Source organism: Colossoma macropomum, unplaced genomic scaffold, assembly GCF_904425465.1.
Source record: "Colossoma macropomum unplaced genomic scaffold, Colossoma_macropomum, whole genome shotgun sequence".
Classification (NCBI taxonomy): domain Eukaryota; kingdom Metazoa; phylum Chordata; class Actinopteri; order Characiformes; family Serrasalmidae; genus Colossoma; species Colossoma macropomum.
The window spans coordinates 3892919-3907482 of NW_023494784.1; the positions used below are offsets into that span (position 1 = coordinate 3892919).

At 40.4% G+C, this 14564-nt stretch overlaps 1 protein-coding gene across 1 annotated transcript in view; it reads left to right on the plus strand.

The window, feature by feature from the left end:
• The first annotated feature begins 5694 nt into the window (after nt 1-5694).
• The window catches only part of ints6 (integrator complex subunit 6), a 31299-nt gene continuing 22429 nt past the window's right edge, over nt 5695-14564 (plus strand). Inside the window, exons 1-4 of the mRNA XM_036576045.1 lie at nt 5695-6172; nt 6360-6437; nt 7133-7282; nt 14143-14232. Of these exons, the coding sequence (XP_036431938.1) occupies nt 6062-6172; nt 6360-6437; nt 7133-7282; nt 14143-14232 (429 nt within the window). The 5' untranslated portion in view covers nt 5695-6061. The remainder of the gene's footprint in view (nt 6173-6359; nt 6438-7132; nt 7283-14142; nt 14233-14564) is intronic.

Consider the following 14564-nt stretch of genomic DNA (forward strand, 5'->3'; position numbering starts at 1 on the left):
CCAAAACATATATAGGTCATAATAAAAACTGGTTCAAAGCCTGAGGTCAAAACCCATTTTGGACTTTTAACTGATCTCGGCCTTTAGACCAAAATCCTTTTGCTTTGAGGGAACCAGTACGTGACTAGCAAACACAGCTTTGAACAGCTGTACACAAATAAAATTAGAATATTTTTCATTAAAACACAAACATGTTTATTTAATTGCAGAAAACATGTTTCAAGCGGGGCGGCACTGTGGCGCAGTGGGTAGCGCTGTCGCCTCACAGCAAAAAGGCCTGGGTTTGATTCCCGGCTGGGTGACCAGGGTCATTTCTGTGTGGAGTTTGCCTGTTCTCCCCGTGTCTGCATGGGTTTTCCCCGGGTACTCTGGTTTCCTCCCACAGTCCAAAAACTTGCTGTCAGGCTACTTGGACATGCTGAATTGCCCCCAGGTGTGAGTGAATGTGTATGTCTGTTTGTCTGCCCTGCGATGGACTGGTGACCTGTCCAGGGTGTATCCTGCCTTCCGCCTAATCACAGGCTCCAGCGACCCAGCGACCCCACCATGACCCAGAAGGATAAGTGGTTTAGATGATGGATGGATGTTTCAAGTGGCAATTATTAATTCTACACACTGTTTTTCAGACTTTGGGACACATTTACTTCTAAACAATAATTGCTCAACATGTGGCCATGAAGGACAGGGATGCAGTCTCACTTTCTGCTCTAAAATTTAGGGGCGTGGCTAAAATAAGGCTCTGCCTACAGACTAAAACTGTTTAGCTGCATCCAAAACCACATACTACAATATTACACATACTACACTAATGAATGGACTTCTGTTGTTGATATACTATTTAGTACAGTGGTATGCAGTTTTGGAAGCAGCCTTTGTGTTTCGCATTTTTTCAAAACAGTTTTTTTATTCAAAGTTTTTTTATTCAAATGAATAAATTTCAATAGTTTACTTTCACTTGAAAAGAAATCAAAAGTATCTTAAAAAACTGTATTATTATTATTATTATTATTATTATTATTTTTAAAAGGTATGTATTATTTTCACAAGTGTAAATTTAGGGGTTAGGGTTTGAGACAGACACTTCCCAATAGAAAGTACCCTATAAATGATGATTTTGTATTAATTACACAAACATAATCATTGTAAATATTTAAGGTCAGAATATTCAAATTTTCTTTTAAATACTTTTATTGTGGAACCACAGTTTGAGCTAATTCAGTTTAATGGTCCGTTTAGAGCTGTTACAGCTTGTCCAGTATTACAGCAGAACGGCAGAGAAACCCTACTGAAAAAAACAGCACAGACCAGCAAGCTTTCATTCTGGTTTAAGCTGGTCTTTGATGGTCTATGATGGTCTGGTTCTGGTTTATCTGATCACCCAAGACTGGTTGACCAACATACCAGCGTCCAAAACACAACACATGCTGGTTTTGCTGGTGACCAGCCATGCTTGTCTCTGATGGTTTTTCTAGCAGGGAAATCAGCAGTTTCATTTAAAATGTGTCTAAAGGGCTGTTCAGTTACCACACTAAAGAAGCTAATCCATGTGTTTCTGGTGAAGAAATGCAGTGTCTGAGCTGGAACAACCATAATAATGTGCACCTCTCCTTCCGACACTGACTCATCGAGGCTCTGGTAGATAAATCTGTTATAAATATCTGACCCATTGTGTTTTAACAGTGTCTGTTCCAGAGGGTGTTATGTATCCAGAGGAATCGTGCAGGGCTGTATCTCAGAATGCAGTCGCGATGTGAATAAAGAGTGGAGGGAGTATGTTTGTGTTTTGACAATGCACACTAATCAGCATCATTGCTTTATGATGTATATATGCCAGATTTAGCCAAATGGCTAATGTGGTGGCCCTGAACAGGCTGATTTTTAAAAGAATAGTTCACTCAAAAAATGCTAATATTAACAGTGAAAAAAACTGCACAGACAACAATTAGCATGCTGCTAATGCCTTTATGCTAAGTGGGCTGGCTATTAACTTCCACTCATCATTAGCCATGTTAGCATGTTTGGTCAAGCTATTCTTATAAAATCATGAATTTTATGGAAAAGAAAGCTGCCATTAGGTGAGTTTCCAGTATCTATATATAACTGAAGGGTTTTATGTGGTAAAATAAAAGGGCTCTTCAGGGGAAAAAAGTACATTGCTGCTTACTCTCATCTGATCTTGCTTACATTGCATTAGCCAAGTCTGTTCCTCCATCAAATGAGAAATCATGCCATGCAGTGACTCATCTGCCTAGCTGTCAGTCCTGTTATTAATCCACAGTGCAAGAATGAATTACGGAGGGCTCTCACTCTTGAACATAAAGGTTCCTGAGTGGTTCCAGGCCTGGATGTGGCCTGGATTCCTCGAAAAACATTTCATTTTTTAATGATACTTCCACCCACAAATACATGCTCTCTATCATTCTACCATAGTTACTGTTGTGAGGTTGGACAAGCTTTGCAGAATGCTGGTAAAACCCCTTTCACCTCATTCATTTAGCTTAGACTTTAACGTTACTACATATTTTCCAGTTTCACATGCTATGCTAGTTAGCTAGCTAACCAAAACTAGGCAGGCATGCTACCATTTACTTGACAATAAAAAGAGAGGATGGTGAATAAGAAGCCAACTTCAGCTTCGTAGTTTTAATGCTGGTAGTATTTTTTGAAAAGGAGATTTTCAAAATTTCCTACCAAGAGATCTCATAAACATAGCTACCTATAAATATGTGCTACTGTAGGACATTTCAACAAGCCTTACTTTCATGTAGCTTAGTGACGTCATATTGGCACGTAGCAGCATTAGCTTGCATGTAGCAATATTGCTATCACAACTCTTTAACCTTGTAATTCAGAGGATCTAATGATATATGGAAGAAAAATGGACACAGGGCAAAACGCATGAGGTTCTCAACATTTTTATTACCACAGGGTGTGACAGAGGTAAGTTTTCGAAAACCCCATTCGTTTTGGCCATAGAGAATATGGCCATCCAAATATGGGCATAATGTGTACTACAGAATGCCACATGACTTCAGTGGTCTATGGATGGGCGGAAGACGTGGTCATGCAGAACGGCAACATGTAGAGCACCACAGGAGCGCTGAAGTCGCATCAAGAGAGACTTAAATCTTGTAAATAAGCTTTTGCTGATTAGTTAAGATGTGTACATGAGTTGTATGTGCTGTTCTGTGCTGGACTGTGGGGTAGTTTGTGTGGGTTTACTGGCTACCATCAAGAAAAGTTGTATGGTTGGAGGTGACCTGCCTCCTATCTTGGCAGTGCCGCATTCTCCACTGCTGCTGTGTTCAATAAAGAGAATTTGCTTAAAGTGCTACGTTACCTGTGTCATGTTCCATAGTTCCTCATTAAGCTGAATGAAGACCTCACTCTAAATGCAGGTATTGTGAGTACGTCAGGGTTAATGCCCAGTATTTTACTTTGTTTATCTGTGAGATATGACACGTACAACACAGCATGTTCAGGAAGTCTGTTATTTTAAATGTTGGTGAAAGTGTGATGGCTTTCAGCATACTGACTGCAGTCAAAGTGCAATTGTGACTACCAGTGTTTGGCTGTAATAGAACCTCTGCTATATACTAATTATAATAAACTATATTAATCTTAGACACATGTTATCATGTTGTCATGGAAAAACAAAGCAGTCATGCAGTAGAGCATTAACACTGCTTTTGGTTAGTGCAAAACTTGTGCTTGTAAAAAAGCATAAAACAACATGGCGTGACAAAGTAACAGGAAGCGTTTAAAAACCTTTGCCCAAGTCTATTAATAAGTTACAATTAGCTTATGGATCCTTCAAATTGAATTTATTTTACAACCTGGAGCCTCGAGTTTGTTGTGTCCTTGGTTATAATGAGCATAATTCAGGGCAAAAATCTTGCAAAATGTAATGACTTTCGCCCTGCCTCAAAAATGTCCTCTGATTATGCTACCATGCACATGTGGTTGGGGGGGCAAAGCAATCTTAACCAATATCGTGTTTCACCTCCTGCTCTCACCACCCCCACCTACACTATATGGCCAAAAGTATGTGAACAAGTTCAGGTGTTTCAGCCACACCCATTGCTAACAGATGTATAAAATCAAGCACATAGCCATGCAATCTCCATAGACAAACACTGGTAGGTCACACTGAAAAGCTCAGTGACTTTAAATATGGCACTATTATGAGATGCCACTTTTGCTACAAGTCACTTGGTGAAATTTTTGCCCTGCTGGGATTTGCCTTGGTCAACTGTGAGTGCTATGATGGTGAAAAGGAAGCCACTAGGAGCAACAAAAGTTCAGCCACAAAGCCTCAGACCATGCAGACTCACAGAGCGCTGCTGAAGCACTTAGCATGTGAAAATCACCTGTCCTCTGTTGCATCACACACTGTAGAGTTCCGCACAGCCTTTGGAACAAACTTAAGCACAATATTTGTACGTCAGAAGATTCATGAAATGGCTTTCTATGGCTGAGCAGCTGCACACAAGCCTAAGATCACTATCCACATTACCAAGTATCAGCTGAAGTGGTGTAAAGCACACTGCTACTGGACTCTGGAGCAGTAGAAATGTGTTCTCTGGAGTGTTCGCTTCATTATTTGGCAGTCTGATGGTTGAAACTGGGTTTGGTGGATGCCCAGAGAACGCTACCTCCCACAAGGCATAGGGCCAGAAGTAAAGTTTGGCAGAGGAGGGATAATGGGATGGGGCTTTTTAGCAGCAGGATTTTTTTCAGAGTTCGGGCCCCTTAGTTCCAGTGAAGGGTGTTATTAATGCTACAGCATACAAAGACATTTTACACAATTTCCAAGTTTGTGGCAACAGTCCGGGAAGGCACTTTCATGTTTCATCCAGTGTGACTGCGCTCCCGTACACAAAGCAAGCTCCATAATAACATACTTTGACGAGTTTGGTGTGGAGGAACTCCCGTGGCCTGCACAGAGCCCTGACCTCAACCCCATGGAACACCTTTGGGATGAACTAGAACATTGACTGTGAGCCTGGCCTTCTTGTCCAACATCAGTGCCTGACCTCACAAATGCTCTTTTGATTAAATGAGCATAAATTCCCACAGACACACTCACAAAATCTTGTGGAAAGTTTCCCAGAAGAGTGGAGGCTATTCCAACCGCAAAGGGGGGCCAACTCTGTATTAATGCCAACGGTTTCGAAAGGGGATGCCTAGCAGGCTCATATAGGTGTGAGGGTCAGGTGTCCACATACTTTTGGCCATGTAGTGTATTATCGACAAAAAACGCTCAGATAGGTCAGAAACCCTCTCTAAGTGTCATGTTAATGGTCTACTGTATGTAGGTTGTCCTTTAACTCATGTGGCTGCACTAATACAAGACTGGGCCTCGTCCAACTCTCCATAACTGTGGTCAAGTCAAAATCATGAAGTAGACAAAAGAAATCATCTTTAAAATAAACTCTTATTTGTATCGGTGAGTGTAAATCAACTGAATCTAAGAGACAAAAACTCACTGCTACTGACTTCAAGTTCATCCACCACGTTCCCGTCTTGCCACACGCATGCGCACTCCGACTTTGGACCCCCCCCCTTATTTGAATATGATAACGAGCCGCCTCCTAGGACCAATTAGCGCAGGCGTTTTGGGCACGTGGTAAAAAAAGAGCCGCCGAGGGGGCGGGGTCAGTACCGAGCGGACAGTAAAACCGGCGGAGCCGCGGACGGAGTTGCAGTGTGGGGAGAATCATGGAGGCAAACGGAGTAGAAAGTTGCAACGATGAAAGTTAGGGAGTTCTTCCAAAGGCCAACAGAAATACATTTACGCCCCCTGTGAATCAATAAGCGTCCCCCGGGGGGTCTTTTTAAAGCTTTATCGAAGTTTACAAGGCAACGAGCCTCTCCACTGACTGTTCTGTACACTTTGAGAATGTGCGAGTCGGTTAGCATTAGCAGCTAGCTGGCTAGCGGCGTGGTGACAGAAGCGTCAGGAGGCGAACAAAAGATTTTCGTGGCTTTTTTCCTCCTCTCTCCATCCGGCCGACCGCACTGACACTCGGTCCATGCAGAACGGGGCATTATCAACACAATGCCCGTGATACTTTTTCTGATAGACACGTCTGCCTCTATGAACCAGCGCTCCCATCTGGGCACTACCTATCTGGATATAGCCAAAGGTGCCGTTGAGACTTTCCTGAAGGTAATGCTACTCTCCAGTTAGCCGGCGAGCTAACGGTAACGTTAACTCCGAACTGCTCTGGCAGAGGAGGGGGGGCTCTCCTCCGTCTGTCTTGCTTACAAACATCGACTTCCTTTTGTTAGAAAATGCTTCTAAAAGCTTCTAATGCTCGACTGTTGGTTGTGTTTTACTGCTTGTTTCCACACAGCTCAGGAGCAGAGACCCGGCGAGCAGAGGAGACCGATACATGTTGGTTTCTTTCGAGGAAGCTCCTGCTGGAATCAAGGTACTGTGTCGTTTCCCCTCAAAAAAGCCTGGGAAAAAGAGAGGGGGAAAGCACGAAATTACATTCCTGCTGATTTACTTCCTCAAAATACTTGACGACATTGTGTGAGGGGGGAAAAAAGAAAGCATCAATAACCTATCTCTTTCAAAACATGGCCGACATTTTGTTCCAGTGTGAGGAGCAAGGCACTGTGGGTGAGGATGAATGTACAAATACAGGGCTTGAGTTGTTTGAGGTGTTTTTTTTGGTGCTGCCAAACATACTTTCCTCTCTTTTCCTTGCCAACATCTCCTATTTTATGTAGCTAAATGCTTTTTTTGATGACCAAACCCAAAGCTGTGTGACAATAGACAGTATGAAGCCTCTTCAGTTAAAGTTAGTGTTTACCAAAAGAGCATTTTTCACCTCATTCATTCAGCCAGCACAGATTTGCATCTTTAGTCATGAGTCTGAAGAAGAAATAAAGCCATGAAATATCTTTTTTGCTTGACTTCTGTTTCAGTCGCCCCAATGCAAAGGTACAGAAGCAAACTTGACAGGTTGACTGTGTTTGTGCAAAGGGGCAAATAGACTTTTGATATTTTCTTGTAACGTTGCCCGTCGAGGTTTCCTTTACTTTTGCCCTTCTGGAGGCATAACCATCACGCCCACTTCTTGTTCTCTCTCTTATTCCTCCTGTCACTTTTTTTTGCCAGGCCGGATGGAAAGACAGCCATGCCACGTTCATGACGGAGCTGAAGAACCTGCAGGCCGCTGGTCTCACCACGTTTGGCCAGTCTTTAAGGACTGCTTTCGATTTGCTCAACCTCAACCGATTAGTGTCTGGGATAGACAACTATGGACAGGTACGTTGTCAGCAAGGAGGATGGAGCCTGTGGCAAAGTCTTTTCAGAATACCGCCACTGCCCCCTCAACCCCAAGGCTCTCTTACAGTCTTACAAGCATCCATTGGTCTCACATTGTGCCAATACATTCCTCCCCCCCAATTCCCTGGTGCCACATGGTTGAATGGTAGAAGATTCGCACATCGTTTCGAAATTGTATCACACATTTAAGGCCTGCTCGCCATCTAACAGATCCATTCAGAAATTACTAGCTTAAAGTGGTTTGCTCAAAAACCTAATAATGTTTCCCTTACACCAAATGTAGGCTGTAAGCTAAGGACATGTTTGGTGCCTGAAATGGCCAAAGCTAATACGTAGCTAACTAATAAAGGGAACTTGAATCCCACCAATTAGCATCATACAGACCATATGCTTAAATCACAAGGAGTTGTTAAGAAATCTCATTGATTTGCTCCCATATTTTCTGATATTTTCTGACACATTATCTAAAAGCAAATAAGAGTATGTGCCATAGGTTTAAGCCTGAATTTTGTCCCTACTTCAGCCCATGTTTAAAGATCATGATATGTCAGTCAGAACCCACAAAACAAGTCATTAGGGATTACTTAATTCCACATGGTTTGGGGCAAGTATGTGGTGCTAATTGGTGGGGCTGTGCTTCTATGACTTGTTACATTAGCCTCATAGCTCCAGCACAAAACTAAAGAGGCAGGCTTCAGACAATAAACCCATCTTGGCTGGTTGTTGTTTGGGATAAGTAAGTGTATTATGAATAAGTGTATTTTTGGCTTTTGGTCAAACTGTCTCTTTAATGAGTTGAGTCTGAAATGCACAAGGCAGATGAAGAAACTGTTTACAGTCTGGGGATCTTGAAACACCCCAAAGTAAAGTAAATAAGACAAGGCATTTCTTTGCATGGTCTAGTTGTTTTTCACCTTTTTGCAATTTCTGTAGCTAACGCCATGTGTTGAAAAAATGGGTAGCATTACATGCAATTATTTTTGTTTTCTTTTGTGTACAGACACAAAAGAATTCAAACGAAACTTTTATTATATAAGTCAGGAGAGCTGAGGGTCGATTGAAAAGAATGAGAACTTGAGTACTTGAATAAATCTCTGTGTGTGAGGCTTCAGAGGAATTGTGCAAAACTCAAGTTATGGTACAAACTGTATCCTGGCTTAACTCCTCCATGGATCTCATCTGTGGGTTCAAGTTCATCTGTGTGTAATTTGGCAGACAATCAAAATGACACCGCCCCCCCTTACCCCAAATGTAGCCGAGGCATATTTGGTGTGTAAAGTTGGATAACCCACCAATTAGCATGCTGCTAACTGCATACCTAAACCATCACATGCATGTTTATAGATGACCGTGAGTCCTGTGGTGTCAGAAACCAAGTCTGTTGCTGATTTAGGTCTGCGGTTTGCATGGTGCTAGTCTAAATATGATCATACAGACAGCATGGTTCTGTTATCATAGTTTGAATAAAGCCTTAGTCAGCCCTAACTTGCCACAATTAAAGGAGAATTCCACCGACTTTTCGAGATATCTACATAATTCAGTGGTTGAGATGTTTGTCATTCAGAGTGGTTTAATGTGAAATGGTTCATTGTAGAGAAACTTACAGACTTACAGATTTCTTTGTGGTGCTGATAGGAATCAGGGGTCGCCATGTCTACAACACAAATATAGACATTTTATTTACTATCCAAAACCACAAATGAACCTAAAAGTGTCTTCAGTTTAATTGTGCTGGCAAAAAGGTGAAAATCTGAAAAAATAAGTTTTCTTTGGTGTCATCCTGCACCATGAATAGCTTTTATAAAATATTTTATTTCAAAATCTTCTTAAATTATCATAAAATGTTTAGGTATCAGGCAACATTCATGACTGAGTCATGTAATAACTTTCTGTGAAGGAGCTTTTAGATGTGGTTGTCTGGTTCCTATCACCACCATTGTGAACAGTTTTGACTTTTCTAGAACGAAACATTTCAAATCAAATCACTCTGAATGACTTTGTTTACATCTTAACTATTTAATTATGCAAAAATGTATATAAATCAGTGAAATTCCCCTGCAAAACTTTGACCAGGACAATACTGGCTGGACTATTTGAGAGATTTGGATTAAAAAGCCCAGATTGCTCTGTTGACTCTTGTGGACTTTTTTGTGTTTTAGTTTGCAGAAGTACCTAAAATGACAAACACTAAAAACAAAAAGACGTGTCGCTTGTGAAGGAATAGACACTCATGATGTTTAGATGGAAGGGAAAAAAAAGAACTGATATTTTATACACACAAACTTGTGTAAACCTCTGTGCATCATGAAGGAGAAATTTCATGTGGTCACTTCTAAAGATGGTTCAAGAGTTCTTTAGTAAGGAAAATGGCTCTGCTCAAAGAACCCTTTACCTGATTAAAGGGTTCTTTGCACCATGAAAGGGTTCTTCAGATTGATAGAATGTGCTGTAGATGGTTTTTAAAAAGGGTTCTATATTGCATATTTTCTGTTGTGACAAGCTTGACCTAACAAAATCAGAACCCTCTTTGGTGCTGTATAGAACCCTTTTTAAAAAGGTTCTATATACAGCAATACACAGCACGTTTGCCATCAGTCTGAAGAATGCTTATATAGAACCATTTTCTTTACTGAAGAACCCTTGAAGAACCACTTTTCTGAAGAGTATAGTTATAGTCTGATAATGTTGCTGTACGGTTGGTCTTGTATAACGTACTAGTTCAGTTTAGTTTCTTGGATTAAGGCTGTTTTCACATGTTCATTTGCTAAGAAGCAAATCAGAGCTCGAGTTTTTGTGGCGTATCTTTTTTGTGTTTGGTTGGTTTCGTATTGCACGCCAGTGGCTAAAGTGCAGGAGATTGTACATGTGGGTGTTTGTTGATTTGGTCAGGAATTTGCCACTGAAGCCGTGTTACTTCTGTGTTTTCCATTATTGCCCAAAGAAATGACCTTTTTTAAGTTTCACATCATTGTATAAAAGCCAGCTCTATCCCTCACATACACTCGTGGTATAAATGTAGAACCACCCATTTGTGTGAAACTAGAGATGCATAACATCTACATGTGTCACAATCTATTAGTTTAATTTTTGTCAGCTTGAGGTGAACCACTCGGGTTGCTGTCTGTTTTTTGCTCATGTGCTGTTATTATTCGCAGCTCAGGCTTAAAGAGAGATATAAGCGTCTCAAGAGTCAAATGATGCAACAGGCAGATAATGCGGACAGTACTGCACTGACATGCTGCTAGAAGAAGAGAAAGGCGTGCTCTGATGTTACATTCCCTCATTTGTTGTAAAAATGTGTTCCGGTGAATTAAACAAGGGTTCACTTAGTAGGGAACTGAGACTAGGCATGTGCAAGTATTAAAAAAAAAAGGATCACAATTACTTAACCATATATATATATATATATATATATATATATATATATATATATATATATATACACACACACACACATATACGCGCACACACCTAATTTTTTTTAAATATTATTTTAAATACTTTAAAAAATATTATTATAATATATTAATAATAGTAATGCTAATAATATAATAAAAAATAATAAATAAAATGTTTGTATAAATTATTATAATATTCATATTAAATAAATTAAATAAATAAATAGCAGTATGCATGTCCACTATTTACAGTATAATAATTTAAACAAACTGACCATGTAATAGTGATCATACTATAAAATTACTGTGCAAGACTGTTTGCATTTAATTCTTCAGATCCTTTTATTTATCCCTTTAATTATTGAACCTTGAGACTCCAAGACAAAGCATGGAATGTACTTTAGACTAAAAGCTGTATTATATCAACATAAAAACAGCATGTACTGCGCTGTATCATATAATCCTGTATATGCTGCTCCAGTAATTATAACAGACCTTTACTTTATTAGATGTCTGTGTTTTTTTAAATAAACCCCATGACAGTAGTGCTAATTTCTCCTAGCAGGGTTATAAGGATTTACTTGATAGGTTAGCTTTGTGCTAATGGCAGTGGTGTTTCGTTCGCCCACACTGGGTTCTACTGCACGGCTCATGTTTACACAGGCTTTAGATAAAGTTTTCAGATAAAGGCATTCAGATAATTTTATTTACATTATATGTTCTGGTATTACAGTGAAGTATTACTTAAACTAACTTTGAATAATGTTGGATTTGCCTGTTAACCTGTCAGCAGTCTGCTGAACTTCTTGTTAAACAAAACAGAGCTCTTAAATAAGGCTAAGTTTGGTGAGCTTTTGTGCCCTATTACGTAATACACATGCTGTTTGTGACTGCAAACAAAAGTGTGTTCATGTGACTCAGCGTATTTTCCTTATCCAAGTAGAGTGGGCTGTGAGCTTCTGCCTTTATTAGTGAGAAAAGGCTCTGTCTGCTCATCCTTCTGCTGTGCTGTGGTTGTTGATTGTTCAGAAACTCTGCTCAGAGGACGGACTGTGTTACATCGTCAGACCATGAGAGCTTATGAAAGCTGAGATGATCTGCATCTCAAAGGCCTCAATCTCATTTCACCCCTCGCCCCCACTACTTAGCCCTCTGTTTTGTGCGTTCACGTCTAGGGGTAGGTTGTCCCAATTTTAGTTCAGATAGAGGGGTAGGGCGAAGTGTTAGGCCTACATGGCCCTTCAAATGGAGGTTTTTCAGAGACTCCAAACAGAGTGGTATGAGAAAAAGGAAAAACTGGCAAGATGGAGAACAAGAGACCAAAGAAACACACAGATGTGAGATTTTTCTATGTTTAAAAAAATTATGATAACTGTATTCTCTTAGTTTAATGTCGTTTCAGTGTATTATGGCTGTTTTCTTCATAACAAGCATAAAAAATCACTAATAGTATGCTGATGTCTCAGTGGCTAGCTAGCTAACTTTCCCATTCCACCTTAAATAGTCCAGCAGTTCTGACGCCTGAAGCGCCAGAATGTAACTGCTGCTTCATTTAAGGTGGAACGGGAACAATTTGAACAAGAAGCTGGTGAATATCTGACTTCAGCTTCATATCACTGAAGAATTAGGGGTGGGCGATAATAAATAATTGCCCCCCTCTTTGAAGGAATATGATGCCCTAAATGTAACTGAAGCCCAGCAGTGAGGAGCTGAACTTTACCCTCCTCTGCTGTCACTGCAGACTGGCAGGGTCGCCTACAGAGCAGCGCCAGTAGCTGTTAATGAAGTAATGCTCTTTTTATTTGAGGGTCCCATTTCGTAGGGCAAGACTTCAAACACTACTCCTTGTAACTCAGTTTGAAGGGGTTAAAGTGACACTTGAAAACAAGGGGTGGGGGGTAAAAAGAAGAAATAGGATTGGGCCAAAATCTCTGCTGAAACTTCAGCTTGTTTGACTAAATTGCAGTGACTGTATTTCAAAGTGTGTATAATATATAACCTCACTATGTGTGTTTAATATCACAGTGTGCTGGATTAGCGAACACGTCTAACCGAGACCCATCCGTTTTTGGAGGATGACTTTTCGGTTGTTCTTGCGGCTGATTACGCGTAGACTGTTTACACTTGTGAAAATGCTTCACACTAAAGGGAAAAAGTTTGGCTGGTCTGCACCAAACAGAGTGGATGTGGAAACACTCTGAGATGTTTATCAACCTGCTGAGTGCAGGTAAACACAGTAACTGTTGTGGACTGAGCTCATATTTTCTCAATAGCCCCCATCTGACTCGGCTATGAAAGCTGTTGAAGCAGTATGCAAATTAGCCCTCCAGTTTACAAATAGACCAATATGAGCTGGAATGGCGGAAATGTGAGATTGTGGTTGCCATGGTAACGTGCGAGTGAGATCTTGCAAATGCATATATATCCTTCATACTTAACACTAAGCAATTTACTGCCTTCTCGAGCACCTCAAGGAGGGAGACCCTGACATATATTCAGGTGTGAAAGGGTAACTCCGGAATCTTTTACAGGTATAAAGTTTCAGTACTCCTTTGTGGAAGCACGTCTGGGAGATGGTTTGAAATGAAAGTGAATGGTTATTATGATAGTGATGGATATTTTGCCCAGTAAGGCTGCACAATATACCACTTACTAATCAAAAATATTGGCCTTTGCAGGGCTGGTTTGGCAGAAGGCTAAAGTATGTTGTAGTGTATCTTGCAGTGCACGGTCCAGTCTGTTGATGGTCATATTTATTATAGGCAGGGAGGTTTACGTTTATAGTAGGGATATATAAATTCATCATTAGTACGTTGTTAACAATTTAGTATACACATGCTATATGGCCAAAAGTATGTGGACACCTAACCATCATGTCTATATGAGTTTGTTGGACATCCCATTCCAAAACTATGGATATTAATAAGGAAAGCTTTGTGGAATTTCTGGCCATTCAGCTCCTTTTTCTCCTAGATGCTTCCATTACACAGTAATGGCACTTACAGTTGGCTGGGGCAGATCTAGCTGGGCACAGACTGACTTGTGGCAATGGAGGCGTCATATGACAGTGCCATGTTTAGACTACAGTTTTTGTCTGATGCTTCAATGTAGGCTTTATTTAACCCCAACAACTTTGCATGCTATTTGCAGCATCTTTACACTACATTGTATTTGTCATTCAGAGATGTTAATGAAGCAGTAAGAATTTAAACATTAATGTCGAACCAGTCAAATAATCATTGACAGTGACAAGTGTTTCATGTGAACATTTTGCAACAGTATTTTGTTGTTTATTGAGTATTGTGGTAAAATATATGGTATCCTTATTGAAGTTGAAATTCTGTACTTGGAGTTGTAAACATTGTGGAATTCTCTGTGCTCGTTTTCATGCTGTAATTGCTGTTATAGTTGAAATGTAATCTGCATATTTTCTCTCTGCAGGGCAGAAACCCATTCTTCTTGGAGCCTGCCATCATCGTGGCCATTACTGATGGCAGCAAGCTGACCAGCACTTCTGGGGTGCAGGATGAGGTCAGAAATGTTCTAGAGAAAATATTCCCTCTGCTTCGTCGTTTCCTACTTACTGTCTACTTGCTAGTTGCCCTCTTTTATTTCTCCTTCTGCTTAATCACTTTATTAGTCTCACCAGTTTCTGTTCTATTGGATTGTACCTATAGATGTTGACAGTTAGTGTTCTTGTCTCATAGCTCTTTAGCTGTTTTTCTTAAGCTATGTCTGTATTTACTGACACATTACAGTCCCAGCACTGAAACTTAATAGGCCTGGTTACTTAAATGTAGGTCACTGTCTGTGAACCTGCCAATGTATATGGAGCCTGTTTGTCCTGTCCGTAGCCAGGAGTC